Below are 21,901 nucleotides of genomic sequence, written 5' to 3' on the forward strand. Positions count from 1 at the left end.
TCTTTTAGCATAACCTGATTCACATCCGAAAACCAGATGCTGGGGGGCACTGGCTGCGTAGCTCTTCTCTCCCCACCCGTACCTTCCCTTGCTGTGTTCCTGACGTCCCGGAGAGGGAACACCTTCCCCTTCTTACTGGCAGCCCAGTTCGCAGGTACCTACTAATTTTCGGCGAAGGGTTTGCATGAACTTTTAACCAGCAGCTGACCGAACGCTCAGCACGCCTCGCCTGCAGCCCTGCGTGTCTCTCCCACGGAAAAACAGGGCTGGAAACACGGGCTTTCGCAGCTGCCGCTGAGCCTGAGCCGTGCTCGCGGTACACGGCGCTGCCCACGCCGTGTCGGGCGGGGGCTGCTCCACGTCCCGCCTCGTCCCGCCCCGCCGGGCGGTGCAGCCGCGGCGGGGGCGGTCCCCACGCTGGCCCGGGAGCGGGGCGCAGCCTCCGGGCACCGACTGGGAGGAAGGGAGGTTTCGCCCCCTTTTCCCCCACGGAAACCCACGGGCCTCAGGCCCCACGGGGTGGCGGAGCGCCCGCCGGGCCGCGCCCCGCCATGGCATGGCGGTGGGTGGGCGTGCTGGCGCTCCTCTGCTGCCAGCTGCGGGCGGGCAGTGCCGCCCTCCAGGCGCCTGCAGCCACTCGGCCCGGGCAGGAGGGCGGCGGCGGTCCTGGCCGCCCTCCGTGGGACGGAGGCGGCCGGGAGCAAGAGGCAGCGGCGGCGGCGGCCCTCCGGGTAGGTGTCCCAGCCCGCCCTTCCACTCGCCATCCGCGCTGCGCTGCGGGACGGCCGCCGGGCTCCGCCGGAGGAGCAGGGGCGGCCGAGTGCCGCTCAGCCGCTGCTGGCCGGGAGGCGGAGGAAGGCGGACCGGCAGCTTCCTCAGCCCGCAGCGCCGGAACCCCCCCTCCCGCCGGCCTTCTGTCCTTTCCGCAGATCCGCGTCTCACCAGATCGCTGGCACTGGGGCCGCTGCCGTTCTCGCCTTCCCTGTGTCCGACGGCAGGTGCGAGCCCCGGGCCGGGCCGTGTCCGGGTGCCCGCGGGTGTCACCCCTCCGGCTGCGTGGAGCTTGCTGCCAAGAGCTGTTTTCCCAGGGATATGGGGCCACTAGGAGAAGGGGGAAAAGGCGTGCAGGCCCTTCCTGATGTAGTACCACCCTTTTGCCCATCGTTCCGGGGCAGGGGGTGGTCACCGGGACTGAGATCCATCTGACTCCCGCCCCAGGGGTGGTGGTGACGGCCAGTGTGGCGGGACCGAAGGTGATGCCACCCGGGATGCAATAGCAGACCACTGTTGCCATTGAGGGAGTCCGATGAAGTCGTCATGGAAAACGCAGAAGGTGGCAGGAAGTTTTGTATATTTCGTGTTGAACTTCCTCAGCAGAAGTTGGAGGGTCAGATTGTCCTGTTTTCATAGCTCAAACCCCTGTTTTTCAGAGATCCAGGATTCCCAATAATATGAAGTTTAGGGGGTTAAAGTCTTTAGACCGTTATGCTCTTCTTTTGCTTTATAAAGACATGAAACATGGTAGGGTTAATTCTTATCTGAAGAAATTTTTACATATCTCTGAACCACAAGGTTTGTTGTGCTGTGAAGGAAGGATGTCAGATAGAGTTTGACACAACTTGTTCTCAGCTTGCCTGTTTTGTCTGCTTCATATCAATTCTTTACACTTAACAAGTGTTTTTTTGATCTTTCTTGGAGTTGAAATTAGTCTAATGGCTTTCATATTGGTTTGCTAGGAATACATAACGAATCTGAGGGGAACAGCTGTCTTGTTACATTCATGTTTACTGTTGCTAACATTTTCTTTTTCTGCTCTTATAGTTTCATCACTACTACTAACAAAAATGTCCGCTTTTTTTTTTTTTTTTTCCTTCAGGAAAGTGCTAAAAGAATTAGATTACTGAATTCATCATCAAGAGATAATACGACTGCTTTCTATGGGATAAATCAGTTTTCTCACCTGTTTCCTGAAGAGTTCAAAGGTACATTTTCTGGTTGCTGTTAATACCTTTTCTGATATTTTTGTTATTCTTTCCCGGAACCTTGTGTCTTCCACATTCACAGATTTTTCCCGTGCTGATAGTCAGCTAATTTATAATGCCTAGTACACAGATCAGTACTTCTGAAGGATGCAACAATACTCTTCATATTCTTCAGTCTTGCAAGGTTGAATTGCTCACAGCCTGCATATGTTTTAGTATACAGATAGTTCTGTCTTTCCTTCTTTCTTCTCACTGTGCCTTAAAGTCTTTTTCAGTTGCATCAGTTTTAGAAGTGGAAGATACACGAGGTTCTTGAGTAAGTTCCTACTGCCTATCCCAAGACAAAACTGGCTACAGCCCAAATAGTGCTTTGAGGTCCATGATTGTACAATAACAGCTATGACTTTCTGGAGCAATGTAACATGCTTTATTTTTTCCCTAGAAAATTTGTCTGATATCTAACATAATTTTCCCTTCTTGCTGTTCAAGTCTGTTGCTACATTTTCTATTTATCAGAGGATTTAACTCCTTTTTAAATTTTAAATAATTCAGCAACTTTTTTAGTGAAAAACCAACAATTAGCAGGTGTTTCAGAATTTTTACCTTATTCTGCTCTTACTTTCCCTTTGTACCTGACTAAAATAGAATAGTATTTTTTAAGTAAGTAACATGTGAAAATTTTCAAACAAAACTTGTTTTATGGAGTGGTTATTGTTCAACTTTAGAAAATATTCACATTTCCTACCCACATTTCCTATATAGAATATTTCTTTTCTTTCTGGAACTATAGGAATATTTACATTCATTCTGGAGTATAATGATTATGTTAAAATACGTGAATTTTCTATGGATTTGAAAATGAGATCTAAACTCATGGTTTTAAATACAGATCAAAGTTACCTCTCTGACTTCTAGTAAAATAGTGGTCTGTGGAATTTTTTCTTTTGTTAGTAGATTTATAGATGTTTGTATTCTGTGTTTAGCTATTTACTTAAGAAGCATACCTCACAAACTTCCCAGATACACAAAAGTGCCAAAGGGAAAGGAAATACCTTTGCCAAAGAAGTTTGACTGGAGGGACAAGAAAGTCATTGCAGAAGTGAGAAATCAGCAAACAGTAAGTCCTAGTGTTTTCCTTTCCTGGTTCTCAAGCACTGCTCAGAGACGGTTTCAGGGGGTAGACTGTAGAGCACAGTGAAGGTTTAGGAAAGGACCAGCACTGCCTCAAGACTCCTTGGAGAGCTGGCATAAGTACGACCAGTTGAATATATAGAAAGTCACATAGCATTTTTTGTGAAGTGGGATTAGACTTAAAAGGATGAGGTGTCAAAATGGTGCATTTAGGAACTGTGCATTTATAACCTGTGCATAATACATTTTTTGATTTAGTTAACTAAATCTGCAAATATTTTGCATCCTGTGTATCTTGTATTTTTCTGGAGGGACCAAGGTAAGTTAGTACCTGATCTCATCCCCCTTGGTTTACCTGTATAGATCCTTTCCTATTGTTTGTTCCCATGATCGAATGCCCTTGGCTGGTCAACACCCATATCTTTACCACTGAGCACCTCAGGGGATGCATTCGTGATAGGAAGGTGACCAGACCCCACACGACTACAGTTTGTCCCAAAGCAGTTATGGTAAATGGTAAGAAACAAGTTGTTAAATCCCCAGTGTCTTTCCTTTCTGTGCTTCACATTGTGTAACCTGGACCTTGTAAGGAATAAATTATGCTTCCTATTTTAAAGGCCTCAGTTTAAAGAGCATAGAACTGGAGTATAGATTCTGTGACTATCTAAGAGTTTTTCTGTTATGTTTAATTTCAGTTTACCATTTCTTAAACTGTAATCTAATACAGTTCTATAAAATTCTACAAAAATTTACTAATGTGCTTAAAAAATTATTTAATCCTGAGTCCCAATCCTTCTTTAAGAAAATAGATATCTCACAGTAAAAAGCATCCTCGGACTTATCTTAAAGGGCAAAAATCATCATGAGGGAGTCCTTGATGTAAGACAACCACAAAGTAGGAATCCTTAAAATAAGACATCCATAACACATTTCTGGCTTTCAGAGAAGAGTATAGGGGGAGCAGTATTTTAAATGGATGATTAAATTTCTTTATTATTGCCTTAAAAACAAAGTTCAAGGATGGTGTAGTAAATGAAGAGCATTAGACGACTCTTTTGACTCTTTTTTTGCTTTTCATATCAGGCTTCAAAGATAAACCTGACTTTTTCTTTCTCCTGTTTCCCTTTCTATCAGTGTGGAGGCTGCTGGGCTTTCAGCGTTGTGGGTGGCATAGAGTCAGCCTATGCAATTAAAAGAAACAACCTGGAAGAGCTGAGTGTGCAGCAAGTTATTGACTGCTCATACAATAATTACGGCTGCAATGGGGGATCTACTGTTAGTGCTCTGAGCTGGCTGAACCAGGTTTGGAACTTTTTATAAACCTCAAACCCTTCATTAACTTTCATAGTACCATTCTTATTTACTGGGAAAAAGTGATGGGGAAGGTGAAGTGCAGAGCTCATCTGATGAGTGTGTACCTTTGTATGTGCACATACATATGTGTGCATGTACACATGTATACGTATGCATATTTATTTAGCATCCAAGAAGGATGTTGACATTTTCTGCTTTCAGATTTCTGTGGTTTCTGTTGCAAACGCTGTAAAATTATGTATAAGTATGGAGAACCTCAGAATAAAATGGATTGTGTTTATTTTTGTTTCACCTGCAACCCAAAACATTGAAAATGCAGACATAATTTCTACTTCAGTTGTACCTAACACGTTTCATTCATGAAAAATGAAAAATGCGTGTTAATAACATATGTAAACAGAAACATTTCAATATCTTTGAAATAAAAAGTACTCTCTCGGATTGAATTATAAGAATGTGAAAAGAATTCCTTCATTTTCTGAAGTTTAAAAAACCACTGTTTTTTCCTTTTTAAGAAGCTGTCATTCTACCCCTGAAGATTCATATAACCATGGCTAATAGGAGTCTAGATAACTTGTCTAAGTTTATATTTCAAGAACAACAGAGGATACTCATCTTGATTCCTCTGAAACAAAATTCTGTCTCGCTTGTCAACAGAGGGACCACAAATGAATTAGCCTGGAGAAGTCACTGTAGATAAATATACTGTGCTGCAGAAGACAAGGAAAGCATAAAAGGCTGACACAATAGCTTTGTAGCTGGACTTTAAAACATTATATAAACATAATATATTAGGATGAGGATTTGATGCTAGTAACAGAATCAGACTTTTTAGTATTTTATATAGTTTCTTGGGATACATGTGCTTCTTGAACTGTCCCAAGGAGAGGGTAATTTTGTGTGTGAAAATCATTTGAAGAGAATGAATAGTGATTCATCAAATGAGTATCTCTGTCTTGAAATTGATGAGATTGCTTATGAGGCTAGTTTAAACCTGAGATGCCTTTTAAATTTTACTCATTATTTAAAGACTTCTGAATCCCTTCTGAAGCTTTCTCAGTAAACAAGAAAACTAGAGATAGCAAATACCTATTTCACAATATGACATTCTTATTTCTAATCTCGCCCAGAACACAATGAATTTTGAGTGGGTTATGTAGTCATTTTCAATATATTTTGAGCTGCATAGTGATAAAATCAAATGCATTAAATTCATACTCATTTATCTTCTTGCAGACAAGAGTAAAACTTGTGAGAGATTCAGAATACACTTTTAAAGCTCAGACAGGACTGTGCCATTATTTTGATCGCTCAGATTTTGGAGTTTCAATAACAGGATTTGCTGCATATGACTTCAGGTAGCTATTGACTCTTTTTATTTGCTGTACTTTTCCTTCTGTGTTCAGCAATTGTGGAGTAAGCTGGAGTGAATAGTGCATTGACCAGGCAAAGGTTACAAGGTTGATTGCATTAGTTCTGTAGCTGTGTGCTGGAGAAGGATTAATGCATAACGTTTTTGAGAGTTAAGGCTTGCCACAATGAATCCACTCAAGACACTAAGCCTACTCCAGTGAGGAAACTTAAGGCTGTGGCTTGAAATTAGGCCTTTTAAATTGGCTGTGTATAAACTGGAGTGTTGAGTCGGTTACAGTTTATGTTTGTTTACTAAACAGTATACTGCTTTATTATTAGAAACAGTAAATCCTACCAGTAGTAATTGGAATTTGTTGAAAAAATTAGGAAATATTCAGTTACTTCAGTATTCCTCTATTTACATACCCACCCACATCCTTTCTACCCCATGACTTTAGAAACAGTGTTGTCAACTGAGTTGTGTGAAGCTTTTTAGGTTTCTCTGTGAAAAAACTGTATTTCTAATTTTTATCAGTGCAATATAGCTACATACTGAACTTAAAGACAAGAACTGTAATTTTGACTAGGAATTTGATTAGTGCCAGATATAGATAACTAAAATCAATTATACCTTTGCTGGTCTGTATTTGCCAAATTTAATTATTGCACGTATCATGCATTGATAAATAAAATTGTAAGAGGATGATAATGGGAAATGTCTGGTAGTGGAAATGTCCTGTGTTTTGATATGTTTGAGACACATATTTTAGTGTATTGTTACGTATAAGAAGTACTTTTGTATGTCTAAAAACAATGAGAAATCATAATACAGACTCATGGTTTGTCCAAAGCTGTTTGTAATTGAGAAGAGTGATATAAAAAAAGTTCATAGTGCTCACCGTTGCCCACTGACTTGACCCAGAAACCTGCTGCTTTTTAATAGCATTGTATCTTTGGATCTGCACCTTTCCTATAATTTCTGTGTCTGATATTTGTATTACTGTGTTGTGGTATATGAAGTATGTAATTGCTGATGTATGTTACATGGCATATAGAACTCAGAGGGAACAGTTTCATTATTTGATTTTTAAATCATACTTAACAAGTAGATCTCTCAAATCCCTTAAGTGTGCTAACTTAAGTAACTTGGCGTTATCACTCATTCCTTTTACAGTGGTCAAGAAGAAGAAATGATGAGGATGCTTGTTCACTGGGGCCCTTTGGCAGTAACAGTAGATGCAGTTAGCTGGCAGGATTATCTTGGTGGAATCATACAGTATCACTGCTCCAGTGGAAGAGCAAATCATGCTGTTCTTGTCACCGGTTTTGACAGAACAGGTGCATTTCCATCAACTGAACTTCAATCCACTTGGTTTTGAGTTTTTTTCTTTTACTTGCAGCTCTGCCTTCTGTGCGACAAGCGATTAAAATCCAGAATGGGGTGTTCTGTTGAAAGCTGTTTGGTTTGATGTCACATCAGTTCTGGAAATGCAGCCTGATTCCAGGAGAAAAATTTGTCATTGCTACTTTAGTTCTGTGGGACTTTGTCCTTGTAAAGTCAAGAACATGGCTGTGTGTCTTTATACTAGAAGAGCCCATGTCCAGTCTTTCAGTACTGGAATATTAGTTCTATTCTCTGAACAACTGGTTTCACTGGCCTGTATCATCAAGCCATTGCAATCTAAAAGATATTGAAATACTAATTCTCTGTGTAGAGTGTTAGGAGTCTTTTAAGCGTCCCAAATCTCATGTTGTCTCTAGTTCATGAAATGTCTCTTGCAGGTAGTATCCCATACTGGATTGTACAGAACTCCTGGGGGCCTACGTGGGGAATAGATGGCTATGTTCATGTTAAGATAGGCAGCAATGTCTGCGGTAAGTCTGACAAAAAATAATTAAGTGGTAAAGGCCACATGCTGGGATACATCTTTCCATGTAGGTAAGGCTATAATAAAGTAATGTAATAGTAATATAATATATATTATGTAAGAATATAATGTAATAGTAAAGATATAATGCGATCCTCAGAGAGGCAATACAAATCCTTGCTATGCTTTAAAAGAGGTTAAATGAGTCCAGATGGGAAAATAAATAAAGTGTTGCTAGTTCAACTGAGCCATGTATTTGAATGATTGAAAAGGAACATGTAGAGGTAAAAATATGTAAGGCATAGCAAACAATTAGAGTACTATTGTACCTTTCCATGTAGAGGTAATGCCACTGTAAAGTATATAGTCACGTGTCATGGTTCTAGGTTAGTGCCATCGCTGTACTCCCTGTAGTAAAATAGCTGGTGTCCTTATCTGGGGGATGCAATTGTCTCTGGGCTCAGTTTAGGAAACAAATACAAAAATTGAATCTACCTGTACTTGGGAAATGTGTCCTGCTTGTGGTTTTTGTTCTAGGACAGAGGTATATCCTTTAAATCCTAGTTCTGTCTCCTGCCCTGGTGTTAGCTTATCTAAATCTTCTGCAAATAAAATCAGATAATATTCAGTTTGCCTGCACTCAGTAAAGATCAGAACAATGTATCCAGTCACAGCTTTTTCATTTTGCTGAATCTTTTGTTTTTACTGGTTTCGAATAAAGAAATTATTTTGAAAGGGAAATTTAGAAGCAGGATCTTTCACATGTTTTGCTGTGTACCACACAAGAACAATCCAGCAAAGGACAGATAGTTGCTCATTTCCCACATAGATGATGTCTTCTGATTTAGAATCCCTGACACCACTTTAGGTGTAGAAGAGTCATTACCATTTGATACCTTCACCTGGCTATAGGCAAACTTTGCTTCTAGTGTTGGAATGATTGCAACACAAAAAGAGCAGAACATGTTTAAAAGCCTAGTTTGTTCTGTGTTTGTATGTGTATGAGTGTTCAAAAACATGTCTTGTAATGGAGTTTGTGATCTCCAGTTTCTTGGTGAGCTTTCAAAATTGCATAGTTTCACGCTGTCTATATATTGCTGATGCAAGATATCAAGGTTTAGATTGCTTTTCAGCACAGAGATTGCAACAATGCTGAGTGCTTAAAAAGGATCTAAAATTTTGGACATGGCAGTAGGTTTCAACTATGCAGTGTCAGGCATGCAAAAAATAAAAGGGTTAGAGATGATTCCATGTACCCCCTACTTCTAGCAATTCACCTGCTTTTATGGCATGGAGGAGAGATGGCATTATATGAATAGGAATTCTGGGAATTTATTTATGGGAAGTCTCCACTTCCAGTATTTATTGAAAAAAAATTTTAATTCCTTTGCAGGTATCGCAGATACAGTTTCATCAGTTTTTGTTTGACACTTCTCTGGGCCAAAGACCACAAATATCATTCGGACACACACTGTATATGAAGATGTATTTCAAAACAACATTTTCTAAAACAAGAAGTTGCTATAAAGGCAGTTCCTGCTTCTAGGCAGTATAGCAATAGATGGCTGCAGTTTTTAAAAACATTTTTATTTCGAATTTATGTTGCATGCCAAATTTCTCATGGAATAAGAAGACTCGGAATCAACTGCAGAGTTACAAAGATGGACTGAAACCTCAAATGTGAACTCTATCTAGGATTGAATACTATTCCATAGAAAAATCTTAAAAGGAAAGCAGTGGTGACAAATGAGAAGGAATTTGGATAAACAAATCAATAGTATAATGTTGTATTTTAAATTATTTGAATATAAAAAGAACCATGAGTAACAATTTAGAAAGTCAGCAATTACAGAATACATCAAATAGAGTCAGTGTTAAATTTCCCTGCGTTAATTCAATTCATAAGTGAGACTTCCTGGGAATCAAAAAGGGGTTCCAGCTTTGCTGACGTGTGAAACTGCAGCTGCAGGCAAACGTAACTAGAACTCACAACCAAACATGGAATTCTAAAATGCTCTGAGTTTTTCATCTGCAATGCGTTACCTGTGTCTTTTAAGAAGCCCTACTGTGAAAAGTACTGAAGCAATTCTGTAATTTTTTCACTCAATTACTGTACCATGTAAATATTTTTTTATAAACTTTTTATGAAAAATGCAATGAGTGTTTTTAATTGTCTATTGTAAGTATTGCTGGTTTAGTCCTTCTAATTGTTAGTATTTTTAATTAAAAGAAGACCGAGTGCGATGTTTCACTAATTCAGGTTCTTCTACTTACTGAATTTACTTGGCTGAAAACTTCAGATTAACAAAATGAAAAGTCTTCTGTACTCTGAGCTTTGTGTAGTATGGCCTTCCCTGAGTGGTTTACAAACGACAAACAGCACACTTCCACAACTGGAAAACATTGCTGTGGTACAGAGAACACACCAGAAATTCAGGCCTACAGTGTGTGTCTTTCCAAAGCAAGCATTTAAAAAAGACAAGAGTCTATTTAATGAGAAGACCACACAAGCTTTATTGATGTTCTATGGCCAAATTTGCCTTTATTGTGTGTCAGTTTTATCCTTATTTCAAAGATAGTTTGCTTAAAAGCCACTTCAAATGCCTGTCACACTGTTGTTTGAACTTTATAGTTGCTTTAGAAGAAGACTTAACAAAAGATGAGCTTTAAGTAAGTACTTATATCTGCTATTCTTAACAGTAAGTATTTCTACAGAAGGGATTTACATTCATGTGTAAGCCATACATAGCAACATGATTGTTGATCTATGTATAAGTACAGGATGCTGCACTTCCTATAGATTCTGGACTTTTTAAATATAGCTTTTGAAACTCTTAACCCAGAATTCCTTTTGAAATTGCTCTAGAGCTCAGAAACTGATATTCCTCTGAAGATGATGAGACTGATTACATCCTCAACCAGACATAAATTAGTAACAGCTATTAGGCAAACAAACAAATACAAAAATATGTACAAATAAGTCATGATCATTATAATTCCATATGATTTGCTCTCTCTCTCTCTAGGTGTAGGTTTTAAGAAGCCAACTAAGAGTTAAACTGGTCATTGAGTTGGATTGGGGTATCATTTTAGTCTTAGTATAGGCCAACTCAATACAGATTATTTTTTCTACAAACAATTAAATTTCTTCCACAAGCCGATCAAACTATTCACATAGCTGTCATACATAAATACATATTTACACTGTTACGTTTGAGGGGTAGGACCACTCACGGTGAAAGTCATGAAGGTCTTTACAGCAACCAGTCTAGAAAAGCAGTCTAGTCAGAGTCATCACTGCTGAAATAGGAACTATCGCAATATTCTGCCGTGTAAAGGAATTTATGAATGGTTGGATTCATCTTCGGTATCCAGTGTCTTGGCACTAGAAACGTTGAAAGATTGAACAAATCCACAAATACCTTGTATCTGTCACTGAAAAAGACAATTGGAATAATAAATACATCAGCACAAGAAGGCCATAATTTCTAAATCCTCAGCAATCATTCCATCTCATTAATTTAATAAGGTTTCTGTACTAACCCTCCTGAATATTGCAAAACAAGAATACGAACCTAACTGTTTTTAGGGCCTAGCAGATTAGCTTTAAAAAGGGAGTGGGGTTGCTATAGTCATGTCTTTCTTCTGAAATTGCAGAGTACATATGGCATAATCTCCACAATATCGCTCTTGTGGTAGATACGTAGCAGTATTTATCTAGGAACGATGTTAACCTGAAATTAAGGAAGAGTGGGAGGGCTTTCTAAAAAAGTCAGTGGACCTTCAATCCTTGAATTCAGTCCAGCCATCTGGTTTCTATTCTGCCCTCTGTTACAATGGTTGTGATGGTAATTGTTGCCCACAGCCATACATGGTAGTTGGCGGCTATGTACAGTTTTTCTTTGAAAACAAACATCAAAGAAGATCCTCTTATGAGGAGGTCTGAATATCCTTGTGCTTTTTTTACATAATGTTGTTCAGGACTGTCAGGACAATTGCAGCTAGAAGGCCAGAATTTTGTGTAAAAAAAGTTCTTCTCATTCAGAGAGTTCTGTCCTCAGGCCACAACCATCCCTTTTAAGTTTCTGCTTCATCCAACAAAGAGAAACATGTTTCTGATCATTGCCTACACAGCTTGAGAGTATTAATTACTATCGGCTAAGATTATATTCAATACCAAATTAAGTACCTCAGGTTGTGCAATTAGTGGTCACACTAAGGAATAAAGAAACTCATCAGTTGCACAGTAGACAGGACTCATTTCCAGCCTGTGTGACCTCATTAACTTGTGCTACCTGGCACACAAACTAGATAAGACAGGGTTAATATTATTTGCTATCGCAGTAACATCTGAATCCCTTGACTGAGAATTATACATGGCACTTTGCATGAGTAATCAAAAGAATCTTTTTGCCCCAGAAGGCTAGGAATTTATATATGTCAACCTGATAAGTAAACGTACAACAACCAGGAGGCGATGCTAGAGTCCCAGAGGAGAAGCAGCAGCCCTTTGGCCTCCAATGAGCTGTCTGAAATATGTCTACTAGCATTAGAGGTTTTATGAACTCTGTTGTTGCAGGTAACAGGGGAAACACATTATTCTTACCTCACTGTTGAGCGCAAATAGTGGTAGCCTGATGAGCCTCCAGTGCCAGCCTTGCTGCCAATCATTCTGTGCACCAAGCAGACGTGGTTATCTGATACAAAAGAAGAAAATAGCATATATCTAAACACTGAATTTATGTTCAGTGTTTAGATATAACCAAAGAGTCACGCCAAGATGCATCACTGAAATATTAAAGGGCACGCAGAGATCTTTACAAAGATACAGAACTACCAGATTTTGAGAAATGCGGGAGTTAAATCTGCCACTCATCAGTCAACTATGCGAAATTATTGTTAATTCAGAATGAACACTCTAATTGTTATACATTATTATGCTCTGATAATACTGAATTAATGCATTCACTTATGTGTGTCTAGATAGGGAAGGAGCAGAAGGAATGTTTTCATATAAAGACACATCATGATGACATTTGGAAAATATAGCTGTCCCTTAAATAAAAGAATTCACCTAAACTTATAGCAGGTCATAGAAATGACAGCTATACCTATGTATCTCGTTATCACAAAAGCAGCTCTTAATCTTTCCTTTTGACTGAAGTACAAACAAAAAAAGCCATTTGTAAAGCATGACCTCCAAAGCTGAATTCTAAGACATTCTAATTCAGAGACAGAACAATTTATTTGCATCTAAAAGAGGGAGTGTCACAGTCAAAAAACGGAAACTTACATCTCCATTTGGTCATGAGCACATCGAGATCCATAAGGGAGGTAAGAAGCTGAAAGGGAACCTGGAAACGAGGCTCCTCTCTTGGAAAATGAAAGAGAGGAAAGTGAGACCTCTTGATCTATACTGTATTTTTCAAAGAAGCACTTCACTGGTGCTTAGTGACTTTACATATATTTTTCCTAAATTGGTATTGAAATGTTAATGGATATTTTAACAAACGCTTCTACCATGTATGACTTGACCTGCACCTTCTCTCTCCTACTTGGAAAAGGACTCCAGATCTTTCTAGCACAGGTACAACAGTTTGAACAAGGCATTTTCTAGTTAGCATGTGAGGAACAGCATCTGGTCAGACACAAACTAGACACCCAGAGGGGCCATGTAACCTCCATCCAAGAAGACATTCAAAACTCAGCTGGACATGGCCCTGAGCAGCCTGATTTGACTTTCTAGTTGTGTCTAACTAATTACGGTTTCTGTGGAGGGTTGCATCAGATTATTTTCCAAGGCCTGTTCCAACCTAAACAAATCTGTGCTGCTGTTCTTAATCTTCCCCTCTCCTCCTGCCGGTAAGCATTAAAGGTACATCTTCCAACATTACCTGTAGAAGTAGATCATTAAGGCCCCCTTCAGTGCTTTGTAAGACAGTCGTCTTTCTCCTGCAAAATACAAGTGTCCTTAGTTTGTTATTGATTCTCCTGCAAATTTAATGCTGTTATGTGATTATATATATCATGTATAGAAGTTAAAAATTTACATAAAATATTACAATTTACCTTTACTGAGGAGATGTTCATGGCGTTTTTCATCAAATAATGAAAGTAATACATCTCTCTGTTTTTGGAATTCAGACAATAAGTCATCCTTTTCTTCTGATTCTGTTTTGGCCTTTGATATTTAAAACAAAAACAGGTTTTAGAATTCAATAGGGAAAATTAAGAACTTGAACAACTCATTATGCAACTTTTATTTTCATCATAAATACTCTGAAGTTCTTACATCTACTTCTTAGATGTAAGAACTGTATTTTCAAACAAGATACATGAGTCACTGACCTTTAAAAAATACCATTACCACAAAATGTACAATTAAATAGATGCCAACACAATTCAGATGAATGTCCAAACAAACTCGTAGCTTATCACTTTAATTTCTGTCTAGAGGCCTTAAAAACAATCTTAATTTGTTTCAAGTTTGATTTATTTTGTTTTCAAGGCAAAAAGAAGACATCCTTTCACAGCTTTGGGTAAGAAAATTGTATATAAAAGTTTAGGTAAATTAGAAAGTTATAAAGATATTCTCAGGAAATTGATTAATTCTTGTGATTTTTTTTTCATTAAAAATGTACTTAAAGATGCAGGTCAAAAAATATTCAGGGATTTTCTAGTGCTTATGTGCCAGTGTAATTTAAATGATCATAGCAGCAAATTGCAAATTTAAGTTGGAATGTTATTTTGCCAGCTGTCTTTGCCTATAGCTAGTTCAATAGTACACATATACCTGTATCAAGGCAAATTCCTCTTCTAGACCTTTCAAAACATTCACTTCGAATTGTCCCCAGAAATCAAATCCTTCTGCTTCGAGTCCCGGAGTTCTTTCCAGCCATGCCTTTAATAATAGTAATAATAATGATAATAATAACAATTATGATAATAGTGTGCTTAAACAATAACAAGCGCATTACCCTAGAATTACAAGTTTAACATAAATTTTACTTCTTCAGTTGTTCTGGTTTAATATCCTGTAGAGGTGCTTATTGCTGGAGTAAGCTCATATGATGACTTATACCTACATAATGGTGCCATACACACACCCACACAGGTTCCAGATTAAAAGACCAGTGTTGGAGGACAAAAATTGTCTCATTCTAAGGGTATATTTGAAATGAACTCGCATGTACATACAGAAAACAATCTTATTCCATATATATATATATATATAGGATAATTGTAATGAAAAATTTCAGAAGGAAGATAAAAACCATTTGCAGAAACAGTTTTTATCATGTCAGATAGGCTGAATACTGATCAAACTGTGTAATTAACTTAAGCTACAATATGTGGTGATAAAAGCTAGAAATTTACTTGACAGTTAGCAAAGCTTTCTCTTTGGTTTCTTTTTAATAATGGAAATCAAATTAGGCTGGGAAGAATAGGAATCCTTATGGTAGAATTCCCTTTAGAGACCACTTAATTTACCTCCTTCTCATCTGAAAGATGCAAGAGTATGACATCTAAGTTAATGAAGAAAAGTTAAAGAAATTTCTTAAATGTTCTATGTCAGGTATTACTAGACAGACAAGGCTAATACGAGTGGATGATGGTTTTTGAGGTTTATACTGCATTTTTCTTTAAAAAGTTATCATAGAATCATAGAATCATTAAGGCTGGAAAAGACCCATAAGATCATCTAGTACAACTATTACCCAGCACTGCCATTTTTACCACTAAAATCATGTCCCTAAGTGCCAGATCTACACATCTTTTAAATACTTCCAGAGATGGTGACTCAACCACTCCCCTAGGAAGCCTGTTCTAGTGCTTGAAAACCCTTTGGTGAAGAAATGTTTCCTAATACCCAGTTTAAACCTCCCCTGGCACAACCTGTGGTTGTTTCCTCTTGTCCTGTTGCCTGTTACCTGGGAGAAGAGATCGACCCCATCTTGCTACAACCTCCTTTCAGGCAGTTGTAGAGAGTAATAAGATCCTCTCTGAGCCTCCTTTTCTCCATGTTAAACAACCCCAGCTCCCTCAGCTGCTTCTCATGAGGGCTATACTCCAGACCCTTCACTAACCTTGTTGACCTTCTCTGGACATACTCCAGAACCTCAATGTCTTTCCTATAGTGAGGGACCCAAAACTGGACACAGAATTCAAGGTGTGGCCTCACCAGTGCCAAGCACAGGGGGATGATCACTGCTCTGGTCCTGCTGGCCACACTACTGCTGATACAAGCCAGGATGACATTGGCCTTCTTGGCCACCATTATGTGAATTTTGTGTACGAAGATGATAAGGGAGTTGGAGAAACTAGCGTGAGTAATTTGTAACTCTGAAACCAAGTTATTAAATCAAGGTAAGTGATTTTAACCTCTCTAATAGCCATTACTAACAGTGGAAATATTTTTAAAGTTTTTTTCTCAAAAGGTCTTAGAGTCATGAAAAACAATGCAAATGAAACAATAGATTTACATTCTTATCTTGCATTTCCACAGTGCAATTTACAAGTTTAGCAGTCAGAATTTTAAGATGAAAGGATATGCTGTGAAAAGTCGGTTTATTAATGACTAACTCTCTTTCATACAAGTTTTGATAAGAATCAAAACACAATTGACAAGGAAATTGTCAGTATGTTTGCTTCTTTTAAGAAGAATTTGGTACTGACACCCATGAAGAACATTCTTGGGAGATGGGGAAAAATGAAGCAAGGTCTAAGACAGACATTGTTACCTCCACAAGTTGCAGTAGTGTTGGTTCTTGCTCTGATTTAAGCAGTAATTCATAATCCTGTCCCTTGAAGTTATCAAGATAATGCCTTCTGTTATAAGGGACTCTCAGACTCTGGGGAACTCCAATTTTGTTCTCTAGCAAGCGAAACTGCAGGCTCTGAAAACCTGAGGCTGGGCTTAGGTGGTATCTTTGGGAACAGAAGAAAAGAGGATACAAAAATGCAGTATATAATTTGACAATGATGGGTTTCTCTTCTTCTCAATAAACCAAAACCAACCACAAACCAACAAAAAAAAAAAAGCCCCAAACCAATCATATTTCACATTTAATGAATTGTTTATATGACTGCAATAAAGAAAAGGAAAAAGCTATTTTAATGCAACGACAAGGTACGTATAACATAATCACATTTTCTAGTTATATATTGTTTGTGCACACAGAAATACATTGACACACTTATGTTTGCATTGTGTTTTAAAATGGCAGCTTTGTTTATGTGATGTACAGGAGGAAACATTAGTGAAAATCATTCTCTTTCCAAACAGAAAAAGCAGCTTCACCCCAAATAGATATTACAAAAATTTCCACAGCAATAAAGTGAATGAAGTAAAAACAATGAATACATTTTAAATAGGTTTGTTACTCAGGATAATTCCTGTATATTGGTATATATAGTATATATGTGCAATATTATATTTTGCTTTATTCTATACAATAGAATAATGTTCAGAAAAACTTTTAGTGGGTTTTGTTTAAGGGGATTAAGGGGATTCTCTCAGAGTTAAATTGTCTGACTGTGTTGAAAAAATTACTAATAAAAGTAACTTGAAATCCCACATTGTTAGATCATTGTAACACATTTTGAACTGCTAGACAATTACAGATGTTTCAAAGTTCCAAGAGAAGCAAAATTGTAGTTTTCTGGTTATTTTAATTTGGGAACATTAAAAGACAGAAAGGAAAGGGTACCAAAACAATGTAGAAGTGAATGGGATGCTGGATGGCACTGAGGTCACAAGTCAGACAGGTCAGTGACAGAAGCAGAAGAACAGGAAAGCTGCCAGCCATCAGCACACATCCAAAATTCACCATCAGTTCTAAAGATGGGAATTACCAGCTCGTGGATTACTGTGGAAGAATGGTAACTATTTACCTGAAATCAAAGAAGTCCAGTGCAGTCATAGTTTCTAAAACTGAGAACTGTTCCACAAGTAATTTCAGAATCAAAGAAATTCTATTCATTCGCGTAATAACCTTCAGCATGTTCCTCTCATCTCTTACCTGTAGAAAAAACAAAGATCATAACCAAAGAGAATGGTGTTCCCTCTAGGTCCTACCTAGTTATTTCACATCTTTTCACTGTTGTACATCACTTTAGTTCTTAAGTCCTTCCCACATAAAATCCATAGCTGCAGAATCTCATATAGAATAAAACGCTCTGTTTTTAATTGAAAACTGAAACTACAATTTTCAAAGATTTAAATATTTGAATTTTTTTTGACAGATGATACAAGTGGGCCAAACATATAGGAATTTTTTCTTTTCTATGTTTTTGACTGAAATAGAAGTAAAAGAATTTAAGTTCTAGACCAAAATAATGTCATTCTAATTTCCAATAATTACAATATTAATATGTTTTAATATCAAAAATTGTATTATGCTTTCTACTATAATTACTTCTATAATAATTTCTATTATTGTGAAGGAACAAGTCATAAATCAGGTCAGGAAATTACTTAGAAGTTGAGAAGCAGAATAATCTTGAGGGTACATCAGGAGAGCACATCTAAAACACGTTTATCAGAAAAGTGAATTAGCAAGCAGAGGAGAACAGAGAAGAACTACATCTGGTGGGAAATACAAAATATTAAATGGAAAACAGGAGAACTTTTTTGGCTAAGTTGAATAATTTGCCTGCAGAGGAGTCTGCTAAAACTCCTTTTAGTTTTAATGGGATTAAACTTCTCTCTAAGACCTGAGTATGCAACCAGGAAATATCAAACTACAAAAATGGCAGATGATAGTAATTTCCCTAATTGCCTGGCTGTGTACTTGACCTTAACGCTGACATTTCAAATTCTGATTAGAAGCAAGGTTTCATTTTTCCCAAAACGAAATAACAAAAAATTGTTCTACCTAAGAACTGATTTTAATCAGTTAAAATTTGATATAATGTTAAACTAAAAAGCCAACGAAATAATCTATGTGGAGGACAACAGAGATAATTTTCTTCTTTCGACCTGGTCTAGTTTCAAATTTTCTTTGTAGACACATGCTCATGATGTAATCAAAGTATTTCTCAAATTGCATGCAGCCTTTTTCTGTGGATGTAGTATCAAATCAAGAGTTTTCAATTGTTACCTATTGTTATAAGCTTAAGTGCCCAGCTTTAGACAAATGTTTAGAGATGTTCAAAATATTGCTGTTATATTTGTAATTTTCAGAAATTCTCAGTATACAGTGTGATTTTGATTCTTGCTTTTCTGTTGGATTTAGTATTACACAACTACCAAAAGAGTTTTCTTTCTCACAGCAGATATTGGATGAAAGGATACTATATGTAGACTTCAAAAACTGAGCAAAGGCAGATGTGACTTTTTGTCAGAAAAATACCTGTGAGCCCTCTGGTTTTCAGTTTTGCCTTTGAGCCTGATTTTTCTGCAGTGGAGTATTTCCAAGTTAAGTTTCTCCTGTTGTCCATTACAGTAGGAGAGCATTATGAGTGCATTTTAGCCAATGAAATTAGTCTTGGAAGGTGATCTATGCAAAAGTCATTTCAGGTGGAAATAAGATTTTGCTGATCAAAAATGTCTACTATCAGGATATAGGAGCCACTCAGCCAAATTTCACTGGCATCATTTTTTGATGCTGTTTTTGAAAAGAGAACATGAACATGTTGCTTTAGTAACCCAAATATATCAGGTTGAAAGGCAGGAGGCAAGAGAAAGACAGAGCTGAATTTTCCTCAGATTAATATTTGCTTCTAACTTACGTGGCCATTTTGAAAGATCACTCGCACAGAGTCCATTTCCCACAAAATCTGCTTAAACCAAAGTTCATATACTACAACAAGAAAGGCACTGTTAGCATCAACTTTGAGGCTATTTGTTTTTCTTTTGTAGTACTGAGAAAGTGAAATTCTTTTATTTTGATTTGAAATAAATAGCCTACATTTACCCTGCCAGCATACAAAAAGATGCTGGCACACAAACTTATTACCTGTTACAGTATGCTGCTTAGAGTATTACACAAAATGATCTAGAGTCAAGAGTGTTGACAGAATTTTTTAAAATATGTTTTACACATCAGATATTTGATGTACAGAATGTTCATTACAAAAGGACAAAAGAGAAAATCCAGATCTGATACTCCACTAAAAGCTAACTCCAAAGCTGCTTACAATCTACAAGTTTCCTGTCAGTAACAGGAAAATATCAATACATACATGCCTACAATAAATTGCATAGCAAAAAAACTGTGTATTGTATGTTTCAGCACCAAATAACTCCCATTTGAAAAACATCAGTAAACCACCACTGAACTCCTCCTACTTACCTTGATGTGTCACAATGAAAAGATGCTCATCATGGATTTTTTTCCCTTTCTTCTCACTCTCGAGTTCTTGAGCATTCAATATCTTGTTCAGCTTAAAAATAATAATAAAAAAGACTGTTCTATAAAACTCTTGATTCAGCTATGAGAAATGGTAGTCCTACTCTGTACAGCTAATATTTAAGGATAATATTTTTATATCCTATACCTATAGACCTCACATTCTAGGTTATATGAGAAGTTAGACTACATGGTCTCAGGTATGACTTTTACTTTTAAATTAAAAAAAAAAAATCATCTTTTCTAAAATAGAACATTTAGGTACATCAAGTAATAAAGTTTGGAAAACCATTTTAAGGGTATTTTTGATTATTAAAAAAAAACAAACAAACAAAAACCACAAAACAAACAAAAACAAACAAACAAACAAAAACCACAAACATCAAAACAAAAACCCAGCATGTTTTCCAGATCTTAGACATAAACTCTCATATTCAAAGAAAATGGAGTTCCTATACTAAAATTTTGTGTAAACATACAAGAATATCTGCATAAGAGCTCTGATTTGAGGCTCTGCTATGCATTTCAGTTCTGGCATTACTATTTTTTTTTTTTACTGAGTCAAATTTACAATCCAAATATAGTTGTCTAAAAGAAATCTTTGCAAGAATCCATAGAGTAGAACAAATGTCAACAACTTAGCTTACAAGCACAGAGTTATTTCTCTCACTTTCGGCTGTCACAAAAAAATTTTTTTTTTACTTATTTCTTAATTACTTCTAGTTTTTGCAGGTCTTAGTTGGGGTTTGTTTTTTTGTCCCACCTAGTAATCATCCTATCCCCTAGATTTCTGGAATATATTTTTTCAGCTAGATATTCTGGGCTTTCATGCAATAATTCGAGGAAATTACACAGAGCCTGCTGACATGGAGAAATTGCCTGATGGTGATTGTCAGACCAAAGAAAGCTTTTTGTGGTGCGCCACTTTATAGTTTAGGTTTACCAGTATGAATGACTCCCCACCAAACCCCTCAAAATACCCATCTTCCTCACAGTTTGAGAAGCCTTCCCACGGTCCATCTGCACCATTCCAGTTGAGACAGGCATTTGTGCCTGTTACTACGCATGGATAGCTCACGTAGATGAAGGGCACTTGGAGACCTGTCCTAGTGACTGGCTGACTGCTGGGAGAAGTGTCAGTCACGGGTCCTGCCTCAAGTCATAAGAGTAACCAGGACCACAAACAAGAAATCCTTAAACTTACTTGTAGGTATTCTCCATAAATAAGTCCACCTTTGCTGGCTCTATTTATTCCTTCTTGTGATTTATCTTCATTTTCATCTTCCAAAGATAGCTTGTTAAAATTAAATCTAAGAAGAAAATTAAGTAAATATGTAATGTCTTTTAATTAAAGAACTATGAATATACCTCCCTTTTTACTAACAGATGCATCCAAATTCAAACAATGCTTTATTTTGTGAAACAGAACAAGTAAAGCAGGCTTTTGAGAAAAGTAGTACACCCGAAATTCCTCATCACAGTAACAGCTCATAGCATTACATGAGCTTCTAGTTCATCAAATAACAAGTGCTCAGACAAGTCCTTGTATGATCTCTTTTCATTTAGCAAGAGCTACTACTCTCTATTTGCTGCTAATAAGCAATTTCTCTCTGAGCTTTCATATTTTGCATTAATGCTATATCATGAAGCATTTATGAAGCATTTGTTAAGCACAGAATTTATGAAGCAAAACACAGAGAGGAAGGACTCACAGGTAATTCTTCCCCGCGAAGGGGCAACCACTCATGATTCCAGGATCCAAACTCGCTGAGCTGCACACCAGGGAATATACTCTGCTGTATTCCCAAATCTGCTGCTGCTGCCTTATATGTAACCTTATCTCACTGCCTAGGCCAACCCCCAAATTCCCCTCCTTGGCCCACAGCCCATCCCCACTATT

The 21,901-nt window shown here is 37.6% G+C and overlaps 2 protein-coding genes and 1 long non-coding RNA gene across 6 annotated transcripts in view; 1 reads left to right on the forward strand and 2 right to left on the reverse strand.

Annotated features, from left to right (window-relative positions):
• Positions 1-293, reverse strand: part of LOC126651998 (uncharacterized) — a 180,130-nt gene extending 179,837 nt beyond the window's left edge. For both annotated transcript variants that reach the window (XR_007631845.1, XR_007631844.1), the window contains exon 1: positions 83-293. This is a non-coding gene — a long non-coding RNA (uncharacterized LOC126651998). The remainder of the gene's footprint in view (positions 1-82) is intronic.
• A 152-nt stretch (positions 294-445) lies between these two features.
• Positions 446-9,805, forward strand: CTSO (cathepsin O). Of its 3 annotated transcripts, none has more exons than XM_050338497.1 (8): positions 446-731; positions 1,877-1,982; positions 2,966-3,099; positions 4,248-4,415; positions 5,664-5,785; positions 6,955-7,118; positions 7,542-7,655; positions 9,042-9,805. In XM_050338497.1, exons 1-8 carry the CDS (start codon positions 552-554, stop codon positions 9,074-9,076), a joined length of 1,023 nt encoding a protein of 340 aa, XP_050194454.1. In that variant the 5' UTR covers positions 446-551; the 3' UTR covers positions 9,077-9,805. The 3 variants fall into 3 exon arrangements, with proteins under 3 accessions (XP_050194454.1, XP_050194455.1, XP_050194456.1); XM_050338498.1 differs by having other exon boundaries at positions 449-731; positions 7,563-7,655; XM_050338499.1 differs by lacking the exon at positions 446-731 and adding an exon at positions 1,014-1,333.
• Positions 9,806-10,160: 355 nt separating this feature from the next.
• On the reverse strand, positions 10,161-21,854 carry TDO2 (tryptophan 2,3-dioxygenase). Its single transcript, XM_050338493.1, has 12 exons — positions 21,714-21,854; positions 21,206-21,311; positions 19,945-20,035; positions 19,382-19,452; positions 17,543-17,670; positions 16,390-16,576; positions 14,442-14,549; positions 13,718-13,829; positions 13,543-13,600; positions 12,942-13,021; positions 12,255-12,345; positions 10,161-11,083 (listed from the first exon to the last, which is right to left on the reverse strand). The coding sequence occupies exons 1-12, from the start codon at positions 21,746-21,748 to the stop codon at positions 10,930-10,932; spliced, it is 1,221 nt and encodes a 406-aa protein (XP_050194450.1). The 5' UTR covers positions 21,749-21,854; the 3' UTR covers positions 10,161-10,929.
• Between the last annotated feature and the right edge of the window lie 47 nt (positions 21,855-21,901).

The sequence above is a fragment of the Myiozetetes cayanensis genome, unplaced genomic scaffold (genome assembly GCF_022539395.1).
Source record: "Myiozetetes cayanensis isolate MyiCay16 unplaced genomic scaffold, myiCay2020 scf7, whole genome shotgun sequence".
NCBI lineage: Eukaryota > Metazoa > Chordata > Aves > Passeriformes > Tyrannidae > Myiozetetes > Myiozetetes cayanensis.

Bases quoted from the DNA above. Each gene is read 5' to 3' on its own strand.
- CTSO (XM_050338497.1), top strand. From the start codon at position 552: ATGGCATGGCGGTGGGTGGGCGTGCTGGCGCTCCTCTGCTGCCAGCTG. The intron at 7,119-7,541 runs GTGCATTTCCAT...TGTTGTCTCTAG, and splicing joins CACCGGTTTTGACAGAACAG to TTCATGAAATGTCTCTTGCA. The intron at 7,656-9,041 runs GTAAGTCTGACA...ATTCCTTTGCAG, and splicing joins GATAGGCAGCAATGTCTGCG to GTATCGCAGATACAGTTTCA.
- TDO2 (XM_050338493.1), bottom strand. From the start codon at position 21,748: ATGAGTGGTTGCCCCTTCGCGGGGAAGAATTACCT. The intron at 17,671-19,381 runs GTAAGTTAGAAG...TTTTTTCTACAG, and splicing joins TGATCTTTCAAAATGGCCAC to GTAAGAGATGAGAGGAACAT. The intron at 16,577-17,542 runs GTAAATAGTTAC...CTGTTCCCAAAG, and splicing joins CTGGACTTCTTTGATTTCAG to ATACCACCTAAGCCCAGCCT.